The sequence below is a fragment of the Euleptes europaea genome, chromosome 2 (assembly GCF_029931775.1).
Source record: "Euleptes europaea isolate rEulEur1 chromosome 2, rEulEur1.hap1, whole genome shotgun sequence".
Classification (NCBI taxonomy): Eukaryota; Metazoa; Chordata; class Lepidosauria; order Squamata; family Sphaerodactylidae; genus Euleptes; species Euleptes europaea.
The window spans coordinates 104,002,872-104,027,050 of record NC_079313.1 but is presented as its reverse complement, the minus strand read 5'-3'; the positions used below and the strand labels follow the sequence as shown (position 1 = coordinate 104,027,050).

General features: G+C 42.6%; 1 protein-coding gene across 1 annotated transcript in view; it reads left to right on the top strand.

Annotated features, from left to right (window-relative positions):
* NDRG3 (NDRG family member 3) overlaps positions 1–24,179 on the top strand; it is a 30,023-nt gene extending 5,844 nt beyond the window's left edge. Inside the window, exons 3-16 of the mRNA XM_056867565.1 lie at positions 12,952–13,057; positions 13,304–13,424; positions 14,271–14,333; positions 14,634–14,694; positions 15,205–15,291; positions 16,374–16,430; positions 18,471–18,574; positions 19,540–19,605; positions 20,049–20,100; positions 21,616–21,663; positions 22,194–22,229; positions 22,320–22,371; positions 23,093–23,131; positions 23,850–24,179. Coding sequence (XP_056723543.1) covers positions 12,952–13,057; positions 13,304–13,424; positions 14,271–14,333; positions 14,634–14,694; positions 15,205–15,291; positions 16,374–16,430; positions 18,471–18,574; positions 19,540–19,605; positions 20,049–20,100; positions 21,616–21,663; positions 22,194–22,229; positions 22,320–22,371; positions 23,093–23,131; positions 23,850–24,019 — 1,062 coding nt within the window. The 3' untranslated portion in view covers positions 24,020–24,179. The remainder of the gene's footprint in view (positions 1–12,951; positions 13,058–13,303; positions 13,425–14,270; positions 14,334–14,633; positions 14,695–15,204; positions 15,292–16,373; positions 16,431–18,470; positions 18,575–19,539; positions 19,606–20,048; positions 20,101–21,615; positions 21,664–22,193; positions 22,230–22,319; positions 22,372–23,092; positions 23,132–23,849) is intronic.

The window sequence follows — 24,179 nt, the reverse complement described above, 5'->3', positions numbered from 1 at the left end:
TATACTGTGACATAAAGTGAGCATAGACCAGGTGAGACTTGCCACCATTTTTTCTGTTGAATCTGTGAACTGCAACTTGTGTCCATGGCAACTCTTGAACGGGATGTTCTTTACGGTTGCTCTGTTAATTTTAGCTCCTTCTTAACATCCAGTTACATGTTGTGCCTTTGTGCCAGTTAATAAAGCTGCTTTGTCTTGTTAACAACTCTTGTAAGATGCTTATGACAGCTTCTGAGGAATGCCTGCTTCAGTCTTTATATATAACTTAAACAGTTTGAGCTACAGTATCCTTAGGAGGGATGCTATGGGTACATTAGTCTGAAAATTTCCCATGGTCTTTGGCTGTTTCTCACCAGGTTGCTTTTGATAAACTGAAGAACTGAATATCAAGATCTAATGTGCAATCTGGAAAAAATGCAAGTACCTGCCCTTGATTAGGCTATGTTATTGGATCAAATGCTGCACGGCATTTTAAATACCACCCTTAACTTAAATTATATACGTGGTGGATCCTCATCAAAAGGATATCAAGACACAGTCAGATGCCCAAATCAGGTTTGTGCTGGATAAAAAAGCCCTGTGCTTTCTTACCTAACCCATCACTGCATGTAGTTGGAATCTGCTTTAGCACAAACCGTAGTTTGCTAGGGTGGAAGCAACTGGAGACCATGATTTGTATGAAAGTGGAAATGATCAATTGATTCCAACTGCATGAGGGAGGAGAAGCAAGTGGTTTTGTTCCCTTCATGCCGAGATTTAGCTTTGTGTTATGTCTAAACCATGGCACGGAGTGGGTCTCTGCAAATAAATATCTATGATGATGGTAACAGAAAAGCCTCCTTGAGCCCTTGTTGACAGAGGTTGAGGAGAATTGGGAGTCAGAAAATACTTGTTTTCGTAAAAGATGATAGATCTTTGCTATAACCTTTTTATTTTAAAAGATGTAACAGCACAAGAGGCAGACCCATGAACGTTCCATGTGCGTTTTCAGCTCCAAGCCCCCTCCTCGCCAGCTGATATGCAGAGATTTGGAGCTGAATGCCCAGAATGCACTACCAGCTCCAAGGACCCCTGGGGAAAGCTTTAGCACTAAAAGCATGTTCTGCTGTAACCCCCACCCAGCTACCAATGGCCAACTGATTGGGGAGTGGAGGAGCTTAGAGAACACAGACAGGCTTTCATCTCCAAGCGTCCTCTATCAGCTTGCCCAGAGATGTTACAAGAAGTTTCCTAGCAACCCCCAAATGGCAGCCGAGATCTTGCAGAGTAGTGTCATTAGGTCTTGGTTAGTCTTTTTTTTTGTGTGTGAACTGCAATGTGTGCTAGTGCAGACTCTGCTTCTACAGTTTTGGGGATGGGTTGTTAACTCCCAGACTTTTATTTTGACATGTTTTAGATTTTTCTACCTAATTTCCAAATGGCCCTATTATGCATGTTATTTGATCTGTAACCTTGGCAGGGGGTTGGGGAGGCATGTTCAGCATTATATGATAGCTATCAAAACTGAAAATTTGCTAAGGTATTTCTAGTCTCAGCGGAAGCTGGGATTTCTTGTTATTTTAGCAAGTTTCTTACAGTGCCTTCAGTCCATAAGTGCTGAACTGTTTTTCTTTTTGTGATTGGTTCTTTTGGTGTTGGCTTATGAGTAAAAGAAAATTGTAACCAGCTATATTGGCCCATGCAAAATCCAGAAAAAGAGAAGGAAATCATGTATTACCTTCTATGAGCAGAACAACTGAGGAAAATCTTCCAAGTTACCAGTGATGTTTTGGAATAAACGCCTTTTAAAGCAGCAATCCAGAATCAAAAGGAAAACTGAGGAGAGGGCATCTGAGCCACATGTAGGAGCTTTATTTCCACCAGTTCTACTATCAGATGTTGAAGCTGTATGGTCCATCCCCCTTTTCCTTCATCCATGCTGATAGTAAGTGCAGTAGGCCTCTGAAAAGGCACGTGCATTATTCAGTTCTGTGGCTCCAGCAACATCACCCAAAAATTTCCAAAATATTTTCTCTCCTTCTTCCTCTCCCTCTCCCTAACCTACTTCACAGGGTGATGGTTAGGGTAAAAGGAAGAATGAGATGGTGAGCCGCTTCGGATCTCCATTAGGGAGAAAAATGGCACTTCAATATCTAAACAAAATAAGATAATTATGCACTGCATCTCAACGATGCTGTGACAAATGACAAACGCTTGGTTTAATGAGTCAGTTTAATTGGCACCCCAGTTAGGTTCCATTCCTCTGACAAAAGCCATAAAAAAGATGACAGCTATCTACGTGAAGGCTTGTTACAGTGCACTCTTTATTAAAGATAAACTTTTTAAAAAGGAACCTAGCTTTATACTGCCCTGACCTGGATGGCCCAGGCTAGCCTGATCTCGTCAGATCTCAGAAGCTAAGCAGGGTCAGCCCTGGTTAGTATTTGGATGGGAGACCACCAAGGAATACCAGGGTTGCTGTGCAGAGGAAGGCACTAGAAAATCACCTCTGTTAGTCTCTTGCCTTGAAAACCCCAAAAAAGGGTCGCCATAAGTCGGCTGCAACTTGAAGGCACTTTACACACACAGCTTTATACTATTTGGATATTTTCCTCAAGTGTCTCTTTACAGTGCTTGAAATGTCCTGGGCTTTGCCTGCAGGTTGTGGTTCAGGATGCAGCTCTGTGGTAATCTGTAGGTACAGTTAGCAGTTTGGCAAAGATGAGTGAATAGACGTGGAAGAATCTCTTGCAGAATAAATTGAATTTCCAATGGAGATTAGAAGGAGAGACTGCTGAATTACAACTAATAATGAAACTCAAGACAATGCATTCTACTGGATTGAACAGAGACCTGGGATTCCTATCTCATTACCAATGCTGATTTCTCAATGTCTACTACCCCTCTGCATATTACACCTAATCTAATCACGCCTACTATTGACATTTACATGCTATTGCCATTAGGCAATACTCAAGGATAAATGAACTCACATTCTAGCTGTATCTGAAGAAGTGAGCTGTGACTCACGAAAGCTCATACCCAGCCGGAAATTTTGTTAGTTTTTAAGGTGCTCCTGGACTCTTGCTCTTTCCTACTGCCACAGACAGACTGACACGGCTACCCATCGTGATCTGTCAGTGCCCCGTTGTTCATTCCTTTGCTGGAAAGAGCACTGGGGCACTTTTGCTCCTGCCTCCCATAGCCTTAGTGGGCCAAGAGGATATGCCTTAATTAATGCTTTGGTTAATGCCCTTTGGGGCACACAATGAAAAGGTTAAGACCTACCGTTAGATCACACCTGCTGGTATCAGTGTATACTTGATACAGATTTACCTGGACTTGGGAAACAGCTTGGTACAACAATTGGTTACTCAATGGATTATTACTGAAGCTAGAATAACTTTGAATTTTTCATTTAATTGGAGAATGGATAATTGGCTAACATTGTACTATTCTCTTCTAGTTAACATGAATTAATGCTTCGCTTTTTAAAATGTTGGTTTATTTTGCAGCAAGCTGAGTAGTGGCTTTGTTCTTCATATAAAACACATATAGCAAGCATGGTAATTATATTTACATTATTTTTTCCTAGGTTAAACTTGCTCATTTGACCTTACAGTTCATATTCCATGCACAGTTCTTTGCAGTACACTGAGAGCATAGCAACTTCATCTCCTTCAGCAGATGGTAGATTAAATGGGTCTCCAGGGTTTCACTGCAGATGGGCAGATGGCGTCTGCGACCTACACAGCTAGAGCCATGGGTGTATTCATATTGTGCCTGCCTCCACTTCAAGCATTTAATGTTCGATCTTTTAACTGTGCTTTGTGTGTTGTTTGCTTGTCATGTAATTAAGTATGACCTCAGCTCTGACTTGTCATGCTCCCGGTGCTTGTTCACTGAGAAGGTCACTTCCAGTATTAAATCATGGCTGGAAAACACACTTAAAACAAGCCTGATTATGTAGGCGCTAGAAAGCCCAGCTTCTTGACGAGCTAGAGCCGAGTCCAGTATCACCTTAACCAAAAAGATTGTCAGGGTACAGGTTTAGTTTTCCTTATCCAAAAATCCGATATCCAAAATCCAAAACCTTTTGAACACCCACAAAGGGTAATAAAATGGCAAGCCGGTCGCGCCAAAGGCAGGTTCCTCATGATGCTCCACATGCACAAAATTATTAAAAATATTGTATAAAATTACCTTCAGGCTATGTGTATAAGGTGTACATAAAACATAGATGAATTTAGTGTTTAGACTTGGGTCCCATCCCCAAGATATTTCATTATGTAGATGCAAGTATTCCGAAATCCGAAATACTTTTGGCCCGAGCATAATACTTTACACAAAGCAGGATTTGGAAAAGCCCAGCTTCCTACAGATTTGGTCTTATTACTTAAGTTTAAGAGCATAAGAAAAGCCATGCTGGACCAGATCAAGGTCCATCAAGTCCAGCAGTCTGTTCTCACAGTGGCCAACCAGGTGCCTCTAGGAAGCCCACAAGCAAGACGACTGCAGCAGCATCCTGCCTGTGTTCCACAGCACCTAATGTAATGGGCATGCTCCTCTGATACTGTAGAGAATAGGTATGCATCATGAAAGATTCTTAGACATCATCACATTTTCAGATATTCCAACTGTCTCCTTAAGATTGCAACATTACCTGCTCTAGAAAACCCTAAATCCATAGCAGTGATGCCAAGAAAAAAAGAATATACTTGAGACTGAAGGCATGTTTAAAATTTGTATTGGGAACTGCAAATGCCTATATAGATCTATTAATTTACAAGGCTATAGAACATAAACCTCTCCAGATCAGATGGTCATATTTCATCAGTTTGGTACTTGTAACATTTGTGCTTAATTTCCATTTTTGTAATTGATTTTAAGTAAACCTTTTCTTTTCCTGGTCTTCTGTTGTGTTCCATTATGGATTTGGAACAATGGAAACTACACACACAATGGGAAAAGTTGGATACACTTAAACACATTAATTCAAATTTTTTTAAGGCTTTTGGTTGAAATAATAGTCTGCTGTAGTATTCTTCATAATTACTTCAATGTATGCTTCCAGCAATAAATGGTGTCATAGAACATGTGATAATTCTTCTTGTATAATTCTACAAGACCAGGTTTCCTTCTTTTATTGTAACAATACTTCACCTCTTGACAAGGATGCTCTGAGGGCACAAGACACCATTAAAATTGATGTAGGCATGAAGCTTTGTATAGGCACCATTTGTGAAATGAATCAAATGGACCAGTCAATTTGTTGGAAACGATCTCTTCTGGATGTGATATTTTAACCCTGTCTCCTCCCATTTGTTTAAGGTAATTGTGGAGACATGAGAAAAAGAAGGGTAGGGGAGTTGTTGTGGTCACAGTCAACTAGTCCTGTCCAGTGATCTTGCCATGTAGGAAATGTATTTTGCAAGGGAAATGTCAGCTCCTAGGTTGGCAAGAAGGGATTCTGTGTAATAGTGATACCATTTACCTCTGTCAAGGTTGTACAATAAAATCAAAGTGACATCTGTATATGCTGATAACATGTTCACACTGCTAATTTTAGAAACCTGTCCAAACGTGTGAGCTTGCTCTTGCCAAACCGCTGCAGAATTCTTATAATTCTCCCCAACAAATTGGCGGCTACAGAAGCTGAAGGACACATTGGCTATATTTTTCTTTCCTTTTGCTTGTGACTGTAGTAGTTGGTAATAGTAGGAGAGACAGTCCTGTGTCTCATCAGTCAAGGTGAATGAGGTTCATGCTTTTCTCCCCACCCCCAACTAGGTGCAACTTTTCTCTCCTAAAATAGCTGGGAGAGGAGTGATGCTTGGTACATGGGAAAGGCGCATGAGACCACAAGGTCAGTACCCTGCCACAGTTCCTGGCTGGGACAGTTCCATTTTTATGGAGATTATTACCTTGGGAAACTATTGGTTTGATCTCTGGATTTCCTCCTTCAGAATACTTGGCCTTTAGTGAACTAAAAGTGGGAAGACATTGAGACGGAAACTATCAATGGCAGAAGGACTGGGTCTTAAATTAAATGAGTGAAGGTGTGCAATCAGTGTTAGTGACTTACATCTGGCAGTTATCTACGTCTGCTAGCAGATAGGATTAATGGGGTCTACATATTAACTGTTGACTTGTAGGCACAATTCAGTACACTAGGCATTCCATTTGTCATGTTTTTATCTTGCCCTGCATCCAGGACAAGAGCATGTGATTCTTCCTTCCTCTATCCTGCAAAGCAGGTTAGGCTAAGATAATGTAACTGACCCAAAGTCATCAAATGAGCTTCATAGGTGAGTGGGGATTTAAACCTGGGTCTTCCAAGTCCTAGTATGATGTCATAAGAACATAAGAGAAGCCATGCTGGATCAGACCAAGGCCCATCAAGTCCAGCAGTCTGTTCACACAGTGGCCAACCAGGTGCCTCTAGGAAGCCCCCAAACAAGACAACTGCAGCAGCATTATCCTGCCTGTGTTCCACAGCACCTAAGATAACAGGCATGCTCCTCTGATCCTGGAGAGAATAGGTATGCATCATGTCTAGTATCCATTTTGACTAGTAACCATGTATTCCATGACGCTGAAAAAAGCACCTGTTTCCACAGCAACTAATACAATGGGCATGCTCCTCTGATACTAGAGAAAATGGCTATGCATCCTGACTAGTATTCATTTTGGCTAGTAGCCATGGATAGCCCTATCCTCCATGAACATGTCCACTCCTCTCTTAAAGCCTTCCAAGTTGGCAGCCATCACCACATCCTGGAGCAGGGAGTTCCACAATTTAACTATGTTGTGAACTTCATTGGTATATATTCTCTATCAAGTTCTACATGGTCCCAAGTTAGGCTACTTGAAGGACCACCTTCTCCTGTATGAGTTTCTCTCCACTGGTCAGGGTCTTCTGAGACCCTATTCTGTGTGTCTCCACTGTTGGAGAATAGGTAGGTGATCACTAGAGATGGGGCCTTGTCAGAAGTCACACCCAAGCTTTGGAACTCCCTCCCCACAGAAGCTAACCTGGCACTTAATTGGCAATCTTTTAGGAAACATTTTCATTCTTCCAAACTACCCCCTGATTTTATTTTTATTAGTTGCCTGCTTATATATCATTGTTTAGCAGCCTTTTTCCTTGTTGAAGAAGAGTTGGTTTTTATGCCCCGCTTTTCTCTACCGAAAGGAGTCTCAAAGCAGCTTACAATCCCTTTCAATTTAAGAGATACCTTGTGAGGGTAGGTGAGGCTGAGAGAACTGTGACTAGTCCAGGGTCACTGATTAGACTGCATGTGGAGGAGTGGGGAATCAGACCTGGTTCACCAGATCAGAGTCCGTCACTCTTAACCACTATACCGCGCTGGCTCTAAGGTGAGTACTATTAGTCACCTTAGTTTTATATCATTGCTATTTTTAAGGACTTGCACTCGGTATAATAACAGGGGTAGGGAATAAAGATATAGTAGACTAAAAACCTATTTTAATTGTTTTATTTCCGCATTGTTCTTATTTCTAGTGAACTTTAGTTTTTATTTATATGGAGAGGTAGGGTGCAAATTTCTAATTTCTTTATTCAAATAAAAGAGAGCCTATATTTTGAAAGTCTCAGTTATGAGGATTTTTTCTTGGGCTCGTCTTGTTGACATTATTACTACTATCCATTAGGCATCCCTTTTAGTTTCACAGCTCCTGCTTATATGACCACCGCTATTCTATAGAACGATGTGGCAGTACGTGTAGTTCCTGTATGCATATTAAAATATATGTATTTATTGGTTCATGGCCCATTAGCTTTTGCTAATTAACATTTTGTGTTGCTTATTATATTATGCCTATTATATTGGGTGCTGTGGAACACAGGCAGGATGGTGCTGCTGCAGTTGTCTTGTTTGTGGGCTTCCTAGAGGCACCTGGATGGCCACTGTGTGAGCAGACTGCTGGACTTGATGGGTCTTGGTCTGATCCAGCAGGGCCTTTCTTATGTTCGTTCTTACAGCGGTGTGCTGGACTTACAATACTATGAATACTAATGCTGGGGTGTGGGGCGACAAGGAGGGGAGGGCTTGGCCTATGTGCTCACCTTGTAGGCCTTCAGGGGGCATCTAGTTGGCTGTTGTGTGAAACAGGATGCTAGACTAGATGGACTAGATTCCTCACACTCTTCTTCAGCACTCAGCTGTGATCCTGAAAATAGACTTAAGGGACAGCAGGGGCCTGAATAAAGGTACCCTGAGAAACGGAAATGTGTGCAGACATAACTGCTGATTAGGCTCTATCCTTGGGTGCCTGCTGGAATTTTGAGGGCATTTTAAAATCTCCAGCTAGTGATTGGGTTTCACAAAGCTTTGCTGTTAATTTACACCTTGATCTCTATTTACAGAAATGCCATAGAAACCATCGCCCGCCTGCCTAGACTGTTTTTCTATTAATATTTCTGTTCTGTGTGGGTATGAATAATTTAGTTCAGTGTGCTAGTTTGAGTCTGAGCAGCTGGTATCCCACATGATCCTTCTTTCAGTCGCAACTTTATGGCAGAGAAGCAGCAGATACTTAATGGCAATGATGTAAACAGGGCCTTCACAAAACACTTAGGTCATGTTGGGAACTTCAGTCTAAGGAAAAATTAGTTCTGTAGAAGACTAAGGGGGTTACCGCACTTGTTTTCAAACTCAATACACTGGTGGGAATACGTTATAAAAAATACTGTTCGCACTTTGGCCCCTTTAGCTGTGAAGACGTCTTCCAACCATTTATAAGCTGTGGTATCCAAAAACCCTTTTAAAGCGATGTATTAAGAGTTTGAAAATGTTGTAAAAAACATTGCTTTAAAAGGGTTTTTGGATACCACGGTTTATAAATGGTTGGAAGACGTCTTCACAGCTAAAGGGGCCAAACAAAGTGCGAACAGTATTTTTTATAACGTTTTCAAACTCTTAATACATCGCTGGGAATACATAGTGCGAACAGTATTTTTTATAACATTTTCAAACTCTTAATACATCGCTGGGAATGCAAAGTGCGGTAACCCTCAATAGCTGTGTACTATATGGGAAACTGATGGTGCTGCCTCCTGCTCATGAGAGGTTCTGCATAATTATATGGCTGCCATATAGAGGAGGCCATTAGAAGTGTTTCCATGCAGAAGCCATAACATTTAGAAGAAGAAGAGTTGGTTTTTATATGCCGACTTTCTCTACCACTTAAGGAAGAATCAAACCGGCTTACAATTACCTTCCCTTCCCCTCCCCACAACAGACACCCTGTGAGATAGGTGGGGCTGAGAGAATTCAGAGAGAACTGAGACTAGCCCAAGGTCACCCAGCTGGCTTCATGTGGAGGAGTGGGGAAACAAATCCAGCTCACCAGATTAGCCTCCGCCGCTCATGTGGAGGAGTGGGGAATCAAACCCAGTTCTCCAGATCAGAGTCCACCGCTCCAAACCACCGTGCTCTTAACGACTACACCAAGCTGGCTCTGAGAAGCAAACTGAGCATGTGGATTAACATGGCATGGAGAATGTTCATGCAAGAGGGCCAGTTTACATGACGTTCAGTTCTGCATAATTTGTGTCTTACATGGAGCTGTAGCCATGTGGAAGAGAATCTGGTAGCTTCCATGTGGTGGTTGTAATAGGGAGATGACAGAGCTAAGAGCTAGTTAGGGGAGAGGCAAAGGGTAAGGAAAGGTTACTAAATGGCAGAAAGCTTTAGAAGAAAACAAGCCATGACTATCCAGGAAAGGCCTGGCAAGCTGTATGCAGTTTGTTTTAATAGAGAGCTACCATGCAATACAACAGAGGTCCCCATCATGTTGCCCACCGACACCTTTTCTGGCACCCAAGTGTTTTTAGGAAGTGGGTGGGGTTAGATAGGGGCTTTTGCCCAGCAAGGCTTCTGATTGACTTTTGGAGATTTGATTGGCTGTGCATATTTTTAAAAAAGTTGCATTGGCTGCAGCTGCCAGCATAGCGTAAGGATCTACACTGTGTTACTGAAGTTAAGCTGTGGCAATCATTTTGTGGCTGGCTCCACCTCCTGTGGCAGCCATCTTGCTGCTGCGCCCACCGTGCCATGTCAGAATTCCAAATGTGCCCGCAGGCCCAAAAAGGTTGGGGACCTCTGCAAGGGTATTTTCTGGGATATGCACGAATATATTGTTATTCATATATCTAACCTACCTTATGATTTTAGTCAGCCACACTTTGGGCGAAAACGCACCGTCGCTTTATCCTCCTTTAATCCCTGTTTTAGCCAGGATCGAATGCACATTAGGCGAAACGCATGCGTTCGATCCTGGCTGAATCCTGGCTGAAACAGGGATTAAAGCAGGATAAAGCGACCATGCGTTTTCACCCTTTGTGTGATGTGATCCCTGAAAGCCCCTTCATTCATTGAAGGCAGGCCAGGTGATCAATAGACTGTAAAACCAGGCATCTTTCTCTTTTACTTCTTATATAGTGGCACTGTATTATCAAGTGAGACTGTTGCATTATGGGCACTTTCCCTTGCTCTTCAGCCAAAGACTCTCACAGCCTATTTCTGCCTGGCTTTTCTCACTTTAAGCCAAGTGACCTGCTTAGAAACAATTTGTCTACTTGAGGTCCACTAAAATCAATTGGACTTGGGAGCGTGCCCAGTAAGACTTGTTTTTCTTGCACTGTTGTCTTTGCAAAGTGGAAAGATTCTCCTTTGAGAACAGACGTATCAAAGGGAAGTCCTCTTAAGTATCTAAGTCAAACAGGGTTATTTACATGCTAAACCATTATTTTATGTCATTCTTTTTTTTCCCCCCGAAGGAGGAAGAGGCAATCACCCTTGCTGCCTCTGACCGCCTAACCACATCTGCATTAACACCGCTTTGCCTTAAAATTACAGGCTGCTTCCTGGCAAGCCTTCGGTATGCTCTGAGTTGGCATGAATTTTGGGAACTCTTCCAGTCCCTTCCCCCTGCTGCTGGGATACCCAGCCATGCAATCTCTAATTTCTGCTTCATTGAAAAAAGTCAACATGTCTTTCTCTGCCATCTTGTGAGCTTGAAGCTGCTTTAAAAACAGAAGCTGAGATTCTGAGAATTGTACATACAACTGCTGCGCTCCACCGTCAATTTCCATAGCTCTGCTCATAAATGGCACAAGTTGTCTATGTACTGTGCTATACTGCTAAAGAAACTAAATGAGTTTAAGGTCACATATTTGACCGTGCACAACAGAAATAGCCACACGGACCATAAAAAGCATATCTGCTGAACCTTCAGTGCAGAGATGTTCATAATCTAAAAATTGTTGCTTGTTTCCTGTCTCAGTGCTTGGTGCTGTTTTGTTAAATCTCTCCCCCCCATTCCTCTGAAAAAGAGACCTTTTGGATCCCATCTGTGTTTTTCTAAGGTATCTTAAACTTGCTTTATTTATTTTTTAAATCAGAACTGGTAATCTTGTGATATTATATATGTATTCAGAACTAGAGGGACCAATGTTGATTTTTTTCTTTAGGCAATCTGATAAACATTTTAAATTGATCCTCTTTGTTTTCAGATACTTCTGTGGAGATGTACTAATGCAATCTGCATAGTGGATGTGTAACTGTTTTCTACCCCCTTTTCTCCTACTAACACCACCAGCCTCCTCACATCTTCAGTGTGAAGGAAATAGTCGCTTTCTGCAGACATCAGAGCTGCCTCTTGCGGGCCTCGTGTGACATGCCGTCACCAGGTGGATCCAGAAAAAGCAATTAGACTGCACACTAGGTTCACCTAATGAGTTTTCTAGGGCAGGGCTGCTGTCTCCCAACGGGGGCGGGGAGCATTGTAGGTTAAAAGAGAGGCTGGTGCCATCTGCTGTTTACATCCAGTCTAAACCTTGACTTGTTTGTCCACACTGATTCTTCCTATTCTCTCAAACTAGGACAGTTTATATATAGTAAAGGGGGGGGGGGGAAGATGCCAGTAGCCAACAGTCCTGGTTTGCTTCTGGAAGCTGAGTTCTACCTGCTTGAATTTCCCCCTCTAAGCTACGGTTCATGGGCACGCTGTTCTCCCTTTCCCCCAAAAGCAGTGTGAAACCGTGAACATGCAAATAGTGGGCTTCTGAGAAAAGCAAGATAAAGGCTCTTGAATGTACGTGTGGACACTGTCGTAGCTATTTTGTGGAGTTAATTTCTCAGTAACTGGAATGAATCCCGATAAGCTTATACTGCATGTCATGTGATCGGGTTTAAATACAGTGATGGCTGTGTGCGTCATCACGAAATGTACAATCTGCTGATACGATGTTGTATCCACTTCTCCCCGCCTTATGTGGCATAACCAGCTATTCAGCAGAATAGTGCTTCTCAAGGCCACCTCAACCTTGCGAAGGAACGGTTCAGGAGACACCTGCTTGAGCCAAAGGAGGAAAGCAGATTGGATGAAGCAAAGCAAATGCGCATAGGTGTGATACTGAAGGGGGAGGAGAAAGGTGTTTTGTCAAACTATGGCTGATCAGTTGAGAGGCAGGCGGTGTGTGGATTTGTTGTGCTGAAGTCGGTTACCGCTGGATTAGGGAACTAAAAATGCCTCTTGAAGAGCTTGAAAAGCATTTGCTCCACATTTCTTCCTTCACTGTACAAAGGTTGTAGAGTTGGGCCTTCTCTGCGGGATCCCCTTCCCCTTAGAGACCCCAGGGACGCTCTTATTATTATGTTGCCATTGGCTGCAAACGTGTTCTGAGGTCTTTGCTGAGGCTTGTTGAAGTATGCCTGATTTAGGGGTTTTTTTTGTCAGTGTTATAAGTATGAATTATATACTTGATATTATTAGGCTTTATTTTGTATTAAGTGAGTTGCCTTGAGCTCTGTGGTGAGTTGGAAAGGCATCTTGTAAATACAATAAATAAGCTTATCTGATGGAGGCTTACTGTTTCCTGCCTAGATGTCTTCCAGGGGATTTTTTCTTTTCTTTTACCCACCATCTGAATTTTTCCTTCTGCAGGAGCATGACATTGAGACAGCTTTTGGAGTTGTTCACGTCACTCTGCGTGGAACACCAAAAGGAAACAGGCCCATCATCCTCACGTACCATGATATCGGCCTCAACCGTAAGTCCTCTTTTCTAGGTTATCAGATCTGGGTTTTTTTGTCTTGTCTAGTACATGCGTTTTGCTAGCTCAGTTATATTCTTACTGATGACTTCAAGGGCAAAATAGAGCCATGGCTTCTACTTTTGAACGATTTGATAACTTGTTGGGCACAAAGCATGAATGTGATCATTCAGCTATGAGAAGCAGATAGTAGAATGGAGTGGTACTTTCTTACTTGAGTAATTTTGGGGTTCTCGCTTTCAGATAAATCCTGTTTCAATGCTTTCTTCAACTTTGAAGACATGCAGGAGATCACGCATCACTTTGCTGTGTGTCATGTTGATGCACCAGGACAACAGGAAGGGGCTCCCCCTTTCCCTTCTGGGTAAGTGTGGCCGTAGCCTCCAGATCCAAGAGGTCATTCCATTCCAATGGGTGTGGCATTTGTTGTAGATGTGATAGCACCTGTTTTATAATGACATTTTGACAGGAGCTCTGCCTAGTTAACCTCTTGCTTTCCCTTTGTTATACCAAACTCTAGCTTTTGCAATATTGCCATGGCAGTCCTATCAAAAGCACTTGAAATGCTAAAGCCACTAGAGAGGGCCTTTATTTCCTAGAGCTGCCTGTACATTTATGCAGTGGCAAGTGAGCACAGGGATGACCTGGGGGAGATGAGATGCAAATGGACATGGTAATTCAGTATATGAATCTGCTGTGATCCTCTTTGGCACCTTACCTGCGTGTATTAGTCAGTATAAGTTTTCACTGCCATTTTGCCAAGCTCTAGTATCTGTTTTTGCTTATAGGACTTCCCTGTATGCTCTGGCAGCAAAGAAAATAAGGTCCAATATGGTTGCTAAGAGAGCTGAACTTTCGAGTTGACTTTAATGGTTGCTAGGTCCCATTGGCCAGTTGGGACACCACCACAATTTTTAGTTATTATTTCTTTGTATGCATCATTTTTAGCACAGTTTTATTATGTATATTTATTATCAATCCTGAATTTTATTGACCTTGTATTTCCTTTTATTATGTATCTGTGGTATCCTTGACATGTTTGTAATGGCCTATAGCTAAATGCAAATAAAACTATTCAACCTAGTATCTGTTTTTGTGGAATGGCGGTGTATCTCTGCAGAACTGTGAAATGAAATGGCCTTGATATAGTTTAATGTATGTTCGAGATTGCTGGTGTGTAGTCTCTAACTAGCATCTTCTTACGCTTCAGATTCCAGTATCCCACAACTGATGAGCTAGCTGAAATGCTCCCTGCTGTTCTTACACACCTGAGGCAAGTATGCACATAGTTACCCAGATTTATCATATCAATTACTGCAAGTGGCCAAATACTCTTTTCCTGATACTTCCCTAGAAGAGGAGGCTGTTTGCTTATATTGCAATGGGCAAAAGGTTCGCCAGGTATTTTTTATTCGTATCCCAAATGCAGAATACTTAGTCATCTGTTATTCCTTACTGCGGCTACTAGTAGAATATAAAATGGTACACTTGGTGTGCTGGAAGGGGGCTGTAAAACAGCTGATGTAGAAGATGTTGCTGGTACTGAGGAGGCCCTCCTTTTAAACTCTTTCAGTCTCAGAAGCATAATTGGCATTGGAGTTGGAGCTGGTGCTTACATTCTCAGCCGGTTTGCAGTAAGTATTGTTTTTCTTTGACTATTTATCTGAAAAATTAGAGTGTCTCAGCTCTATTCTTAGGGCTACCTGTTTGTAAAGGCGATTGCTGTAATAAGAAATGCTGGCAAGAACAAATGGCTTGAATTATGGGTATCCCAACCCCTCTGGAGGAAGAAAATTCACCCTTAACAGCTGATCAGAATTTAAGCAGCTAATTCAAAGTGAACGCCCCTTCCTTGCATACAGCAGAGCTCCCAGTCCTTTTCTGGAAAGAGCTCTGTCATTATTGTTCAGTGCCAGTCAAAGCGGGTGGCATGCCCATATTTTTTTCTTCCCTGAGCTAAATTAAGGGAGTACATCAGGATTAGCCCAAATATTGTGACTCATGTGTGTGATCATTTTAACAAATGGTGTGATCTAGATGAAGCATTCATATTCATCCATACCATTTAAAGCACAAATATTTGGAGATTTCAGAGACAGATAACTTCCTCTCCCCTTCCACTCTCTCTCTCTCTTTTTTTTTAGTTGAATCACCCGGACTTGGTGGAAGGCCTTGTGCTTATTAATATTGACCCGTGTGCAAAAGGATGGATGGACTGGGCAGCATCCAAGGTGCGGCTTTTGTGACTTTTCCAATACATGGATGATAATACATGAACACATGAAGCTGTCTTATACTGAATCAGACCTTTGGTCCATCAAAGTCAGTATTGTCTACTCAGGCCAGCAGCAGCTCTCCAGGGTCTCAGGCAGAGGTCTTTCACATCACTTACTTGCCTAGTCCCTTTAATTGGAGATGCTGGGGATTGAACCTAGGACCTTCTGCATGCCAAGCAGATGCTCTACCACTGAGCCACAGCCCCTACGAACCTACCTTTACAGGATCATGAAAATAGCATGTGAAACAGCACTAGAAGATTCCTTTGGCTTTCCTTTCTTTGCATTTTGTTTCATGATGCCTGAAGCAAGAGGTGTAGCACAAAGCAATGTGCTCATTCTGCATACTGGACTGGATGTTGGTTACTAATAATGCAGTAGTATGAAAATCCCCAGCTAAAAAACTAACATCTAACCAAGCAATATATAAGTTTGCAAATGAAAGCACAGTATATGATTCCTAGATAAAGAGTGATAAGACCAATATTAGATGGGTGGTCATGCATATCAAAGGTAGTGGCATAGACTTTATATGGGAATTGATGCCTTGTGCATGAATGCAAAACAGTCGGAATAATAGAGGGTGGGGCCCTTGTTTACCAGACTTTTGCTATTCTGTATTGGCTTGTACATGTTATTTATTTATCTAACATTTTTATGCCCTCTATCTGCCCAATCAGGGCCATTAAGGCTCCCCTGTAGAATTCAGCCAAATGCCAAGCTTACACTTGAAATATTTATGCATAATCTTTTTATAGAAAGGTACTCAATTTATTAATGTAAAATGGTGACTTTACATCCTAAATGCTTCTCTTTTATATACATCTGATAGAAACTCTCCTGACTGGCATCATTGCTTTGGTTACCTTGTCTTGAAGTATTTTAGGCTGTGATTACAAATTTACTTTAAAAAAATACTCTTTGTGTATTCCATGTTGCTGATCTGAGCTCTCTGGAAGAAGGCCAAGATATGAAAATGTAGTAAAAGTAGAATACAATTCCACCACTTTCGTTAATTGTGGGGGTTTTCTTTACAGTTTTCTGGGTGGACAACTAACATTGTGGATATTGTCCTGACTCACCTTTTTGGTCAGGTAAGTCAACAGCAAATTTTATATTAATTGGCTTTTTTAGAATTAATGTGTTTCAAAATGTGGTAGAAACTGTTCTTGGTCCTTGTAGCAGCTGTCAAGAAGAAGAAGAGTTGGTCTTTATATGCCGACTTTCTCTACCACTTAAGGAAGAATCAAACCGGCTTACAATCACCTTATCTTCCCCTCCCCACAACAGACACCCTGTGAGGTAGGTGGGGCTGAGAGAGCTCTAAGAGAGCTGTCACTAGCCTGAGGTCATCCAGCTGGCTTCATGTGTAGGAGTGGGGAAACAAATCCAGTTCACCAGATTAGCGACCACCGCTCATGTGGAGGAGAGGGGAATCAAACTCGGTTCTCCAGATTAGAGTTTACCGCTCCAAATCACCGCTCTTAACCACTACACCATGCTGGCTCTCAGCATCACAATCTCACTTTGGGGCTTTGGGGCAGCTTTTCCATTAAGGGTAATAATGTCCAACGGTTGGGTGGAAAGGCAACGTGGAGGTAGACATGAATGTCTTCTGTATTGTTGATGTATTATGAAACTTTCTCAGCAGTAGGAAATTACTTGCATATGTTGACTCCCTCCCTAACCTTGTTGTCTACAGGATTTAGAAATCTAATGCTCTTCTCCCTACCTACCCCCCCTGTTAGCTAAAATTCTCGGTTATGAATATTTATATGGGGGAATTAGCAAATCAATAACTGGCAATGGGCATAACCTTGGGATCTAACCTTTGTTTACGGGAGTCCGTTCCAAGATTCAAACAAGAGTCGGAAGCAATGGTTTCTTTTTAAAAGGTTTACTTTAAAATATGTGCACAAGCAGTCCAATAATACGTACACACAATCAGAGGCTAGGAAATAAAGGTAGGAATACAGAGACGTTTGCCAATGTGGCAGTTTTCTTTGAAGAGGGTAATACTACACCTGGTCTAGTAGCGGAGATGTCCTGAGTTCCATGTGGCTAATAGAAAGGAGGGGGACGGGGATTCCCGGGGCTTGACCAGCAAGTCGGGAGGATATATTGGCTGGGCTGCGCAAGACCCACACCAACAGAGTGACAGCAAGTAGGAGAGGGGTAAAAGAAGGCTAGTTTGTGGCTGAAAACTACCCCAGTTATACTCTTTGGGATAGGGGATGATGGGCTTACCCCCTCGTGGTTCCCATGGCAAACAAAGGCAGACAATAGCGTTAACGATCAGCTACTGGGTTGGGGCAATGGGTGATTTAACTAGTACCTATGGACTTTGCGCAATTCCGGGAGACCCGGGAGACAATTGTTTATGGGTTTATTGAGTTGATACAAAGGCGTGAGTCACTTCCTAGTTGCCTGAGGTGCGATCTCTTTGGTGCTGATACCTCGGGGGCGTCCGAGGGATCGTTAGTCATGCAGATGGGGTGGGGCTGGATACGTGTCTAGTTGTTCCTTGCGAAATGGCGTCTGATGGACACTAGAACAGTTTGCAGGAAAATGGATTCTCTCTGGTTCACTTGGAGGGGCTGTCCTGCCCATGGATCCGTGCTGCCTGTCTCGCGGGAGGATGCATGAGTTGTTCCCTTAGCGTCTAGGGCTTGCTGCATGTCTGGAACAGTGGCGACATGTATCTTTGGGGTGGCCAGGTAACACAGTCCAGTAAAGGGCCACTGCCAGGCCACACTTCTATTTTTAATTGGGAATTATGTGGGGGGTTCTGGCTGCTTGTCGGCCCTGCTGTAATTTTGTGCTATCTGGCGCGCCATCTTATTATATTTATTCATATTTTATTTTGTAGATGTTTGGATTATTTTTGAGACTATTGAATGTTTTAATCATTTTATTGTAATTTTATGAATTGCTTGCTATATTTGTGAGCCTTCCCGAGCTCAGCTTTGCTAGGGCAGGTGGGCTATAAGACTAATAAAATAAGTAAACAATAAATACATATTGTTTTTCTTGCTCTGTGTATCATATGGTGCCCTAACACATTTAAAGAACACTTTACAAAAACGAATCTTTTAACATGGCAGCTGATCAGAATGTTTGTCATTCTTCACCAGGAAGAACTGCAAGCTAATCTGGACCTGATCCAGACATACAGACTTCATATAGCACAGGACATCAATCAGGAAAATCTTCAGCTCTTCCTCACCTCCTACAATAGGTACAGGCCTTTTTTTTAGTTCATATAGAAACGAGCTTTCTTTCTTCTCCCCTTTTTAAAAAAATAGTGGTGCTGAAGTAGTTGGTAAGAGCTGTGGAAAGAACTCAGTATGTTAAACATCTGCTACAAATTGCTGATTGTATTGTCCTTTGTAGGAAGCAGTCTCCTATAAGATGCTTCAGGGGAGTGGTTTTGTCAGATCCCCTTTAAGCTCAGCTGTGTTTTCCATATGATCCTGTCATGCTGGTGTAGGTGTTTCGGGCCTTTTTCACTGGTTGTTTCAATTTTTTTCCTGCTTTCCAGAAGAAGCTATGAAACTGTTGTTTAAAACATGGACATCAAGCACACTTCACTCCATGAGCCAGCTTTTGGTTCTGTGGCCAATAACTTGTAGAATATGAAACTTAGCCCCTCCGCCCACACATACACATTGTCTTAAGATAGCTACTAGGGTGTGCACCATTTTTTCAGAATTGGGTTTAATAGACTCTGAAATGTTTGAAAAATCCAAAAAAAAGCTGAACCCTCATAATGGTATGGTTTGTTGTTGTTTTTTTTGCTTTTTTGGAAAATTTGAAAAAAAATGGGTCTATTAAAAATCTGAAAAATTCCATGGGGCAACTCAGAACTCCACATGGGTCTCGGAGGCGGCAGGCGGTGCAGAGCTGAATGCTGGGGCTCGGCCAGGCCAAGCCCATCCTAGAAAATACTAATAAGGTTTTTTTTGGGGGGGGGGTGTTGGTTTGACTTTGCCGAATGCATACCCCTAATAGCTACCATTTCTTTAGTGTGATGTTAGTCCCTTTCATTTTCCAATCTCAGATCTGCTGTCCTATTTATTTGTCTTGACCTTGTCAAGGTTAATCCAAGCTGAAAAGTTGTGCTGTTTTGCATATCATACAGAAGGCCTTAGTATCACCAACCTGCTTCTTGGTGTTTGACAGTAGCTCTGCTTTGTTCTCTAGCCGTAGAGATCTGGACATTGAGAGACCAGTCTTAGGTGTGAATGAAAATACAGCAAAAACACTCAAGTAAGTTGCTATTTATAGTTTTTTTATAACAGACCACCCTCTCCCCCTACACTCTGCCATGATAGCTTTGCTCATCAGAGTAGGGTCTTCAGCAGGTGCCAGTCTGCAAATGGGCAAAACCAACAACTGCCCGTACACATGTCTTCTCTGTTGTGGCCCCCAGCATGTAGAATTACCTGTCTAAGGATGTCAGGAAAGGTCCCCCTCTCCTGGCTTTCCTCAAATTGTGCAAAACGGAGTTATTCAAGAGGGCTTTTCTACACAGGCAATAGAGCTGCACTGTACTAAATGATTCACAAAGTTGCTTGGATAAATTATTAAGGGCTGTGGTCTATACTGCTGTGTAATTTTTGCTGAGCAGGATTCATAGCCAACAGAAGATTGTGGGGTGGGGATGTGTGTACTTCTGCAAAGTTCAATTGTTTGCTGTGGCTTTCATCCAGGTGTCCTGCCTTACTAGTGGTTGGGGATAGCTCGCCGGCAGTTGAAGCTGTGGTAAGTATGCTTAGTCATTTTTCCTGATATTCACTCTCCGGTCATTTTGTTGATCCCTTGCAATGTTGTGGTGGAACTCTTCGAATTTGCATGGCTAGTTGAATAGCATTTATCAAGAGAGTAGGTTGCTTCTGTTAACAGATATTTGTATGCGGGTAAAATTCTGTTCAAGGAGCCCCGTGGCGCAGAGTGGTAAGCTGCAGTACTGCAGTCCAAACTCTGCTCACGACCTGAGTTCGATCCCGACGGAAGTCGGTTTCAGGTAGCCGGCTCAAGGTTGGCTCAGCCTTCCATCCTTCCGAGGTTGGTAAAATGAGTACCCAGCTTGCTGGGGGTAAAGGGAAGATGACTGGAGAAGGCACTGGCAAACCACCCCGTAAACAGAGTCTGCTTAGGAAACGTCGGGATGTGACGTCACCCCATGGGTCAGGAATGACCCGGTGCTTGCACAGGGGACCTTTACCTTATTTAAAATTCTGTTCACTATGAATGAATTAGTGATCTGTGACATTCGTTTGACAAATCCAGACAAATGAAGATGGATTCAGGGAGCCTCAGTGCTTGGTGCATATTTGAGCAAGTCTAAATGCATGCATCTCTGGTCGGGTGGGGTGGGATGGCGATGGTAGTAGGATATGTAGGATTCATTGATGGAGCCTTCTGATATTATGAAAGCAATGTATTGTTGAATCCCCCTCTATTTTCCCCCACCCCCCAATGCTCAATCTAGTTTTGGCTTCCCTTAAAAATGTAAATAGACAAACAGTTGCATTAAACCTTTTATTAAAGGTTTAATGCACATGGCCACATCCTTAAAGTTTAGCGTTTACATTGCTTATTGGCTGTTATCAAATTAAACCATCTGTGGACACTATAATAACTAATGGAATTTTGAATTCCCACCTTCACTGACAACTCTGCATGTTCAGTATTTGTGTAATGTCAGCTGTCCCTGCTGCACATTTCTTGGAGGCTTTTCTTCAGTGTTCATTTATCAAAGTTATAACGTGCCATTACTTCAAGGAGCTCAGAGCAGCATACGTAGCATTATATTCTATTGTAATGGACACAGTAACACTGAGGAATAGATTGAGAATGACTTGCACAGTGAGCTAAGCAGAGATTTCTATCCACATCTCCCCCATCCAAATGCAACGTTAGCCACTGTACAGCACTGATCTGATGTCACAAATTGATAGCAAGCATTTTCTTGGTCTCTGTGTGTGGGCCTTTCCCCTAAATGCAAGTTTTTGTGTGTTTCTTTACTACTTGGAACCCAGCAGTTAATCATATCAACAATTGCATTGGTTCCCAAAGGAAGTCACGGTCCTATCTGTGAGTTACTGCAGGAAGAGCTTGGTCCTTTATCAAGGCAGTGATTGTTACTTTTGTTACTTTTGCATTTTATTCACCAAGTCCTTCCCCTTCTAGACTGAGTTCTTTATTCCAGTGTGTTGTCGCTGTTTTTACTTCCTGTGTCTGTGAAAATGAAAAGTCTCTCTCTGTATTTTACAGGTTGAGTGCAATTCACGGCTGGATCCAGCAAACACAACATTTTTGAAGGTAACACACTATTGTGGGCAGCTGTGCTGACCTCTAGAGAGAGATCTCTGTGTGGCTTCCACAGAGGCCTCTAGGAATCTATTCCTGTTTGCCAGCCTCCAGTACAAGAGAAGGGTATTAGATCGATGTAGAATACCTCCTCTTACGGTGGTAATTTTAAACTAAAAGGCAACAGAGTGCACTGTCATAAATGTGTTTCAGAAATACATTTCTCCCACCTCCAAATCCCTTGTCCAGATATGAGAATTAACCAACCACAGTAGGATTTATGTTGGCTTAGACTTCTTTACCAATGGGGAACACCTCAGTTGGCTCTCAATTTCCTGCAGCTGCTTAATTTCTCTGGAAAAAAATGGTTATAAAGCCATGCATGCTAAGAAATATAGAGATCATATGCTGCATAAAACTGCCTGTTGCAGAAGTCTACCCATTTTGTCTGTGGGGCTGTGATGAATTTAGTCTTCGTTTGTAGTTTAGACGTAGAACCAGTCATAATGATATCTGGCTAAAAACCAACTCTATTCTTTCAGATGGCAGACTGCGGAGGGTTGCCTCAGGTTGTTCAGGTGAGATCTCAGTAATGTCTGGGTTCGGTACACTTGAGAGTACAAACCTAGCTTTACTTATATTTAAGTCTTGCTTGTTGTATTTTCCAGCCCGGGAAATTGACTGAAGCATTCAAGTACTTTGTGCAAGGAATGGGCTACAGTAAGTGCTGACAATACTATACTATTTTTTAAAAGCTTAAGCTGAGGTTAACTGTCTTGCTGTTACATTATGCCCCACTGAGCTCTTGATGATGTGGTTTTTTGGTTAAGAACCTTGTTGGCCCGTATTGTTCATACATACTACTGAACTGGAAGAGGTCTTGTCCAAAATGTATTGTGTATCGGCATTGTTTGCCCTAGTGGTATTATACTTGGCAGCCAGAAAAATTGCCGAGACCCAAGCTATGGCTAAAATGCATATTTTCAACCGTGTCTCAGTTTAGGATTTCTTAATCCAGGCACCACAATTTTGGGTTATTAATGTACTGACCTGACCAACCAGCAGGGTAGTGAGGAACTAACATTCCTTACATAGGCCTGACTTCTGCTCTCTTCTGAAAACTCGGCTATAATCCTTTGATCCTGGTACAGCTGCTGTATGCGCTGGCTTCTAGAGGTTTGTACCTATGGCCGAGGAAAACCCCTTGTGTCTCCCTCATACATGGTTTCCGACATGAAAATTAATTTTAGTGTCAGGAAAAGAACCACATCATGTTGTTAAAGACAGAAGAGGATTTTTCACATGCCTTTGGCAGTAGTAGCAGATGATTCCCCAAAGGGCTGAAAATTCATGCTTGATGCTCAAGTGGCTCGCATAGCCCTGGGCAAGTTGAGACGCGCTAACTGTGTTTTCCATTCCTTCTCTTACCTTTTGCTTCCAGTCCCTTACGTGCAGCTCAGCCACCTCAGCACTGAGTCAGGTACCTACAACTTTGTGACTGGCTTGGCTGAGTTTACCCACTCCCTCCCCCTCCCCACCTTGGCTGCATTACTCTGACTGCTTACAGCATGGCCAGGCAACTTTCTGTATTCTAGGCCGTTCTATTTTTACACCTCTTGCACTACCTTTGTTTTTTGCATTTGTATTTGGTTGGCTGTTGCATGGTTTGCAGCTCATGGAAGATTCAGGAGTAAGGGTTGTGATCTTCGGTTTTCTTAAATGGCGGTGTGATGGATTGAGCAAGCTACCATCACGCTTGGCAAGAGCTGTCGGCAGTTGTCCATGTCGGGCCTTCAGCATCCTGCATTTGATCCTATACAGACGCTTCATTGTCACATTTAAGGGTGGAACTACATGCTATGGAGAGCCATGGAGTTCCCAAACTGCATTTTCCTTTTAAGGCAAATCAGTGGTTGGGGGAATGCTGGCAGGGTAATACGGTTTAAGCACCCCTCTCCTCCATCTGCTGATTCTCCCTTACAAATGCCACAACATTGGCATTAGTTAGGCAAACTCAGGTTAAGGGTACCTACGTTTGCTGGAGTCACACACTCTAAGTGAAGTACTGCGTCCCATGACGAGGAATGCCGAATTTGTTTCTCAGCATCTCTCTTCTTCCATTCCTACTGGAAAAAGGGCATCTGTAGTAGTTTGCAAGCTGCTTTTAATTTTGGCCATTGTTGCCTCTCTCCTCACAGTGCCGTCTGCTAGTATGACCAGGCTGATCCGCTCCCGGACCCACTCTTCTTCAAGCTCTGGCGAGAGTGCTCAGACAAGGTCTCAGGCCAGCAAACCAGAAGCAACGATTGGAATGCCTGAAGCAGCTGACATTCGTGGCTCTCCTCAGACAATGGAAGTATCCTGCTAAGCAAGCCCTCTTGTGTATTCAGACAACCCCTTTCCTTTACTCCGAACCCACCCAGAATCAGTGTTCACCCAGAAAAGTGGCATTAACGGTTTTTTCTAACTTGTGCCTGCCCATCCTAGTTGCCATCTTCTCACCTGTCTGTTGGGTATTGCTTTGGGTT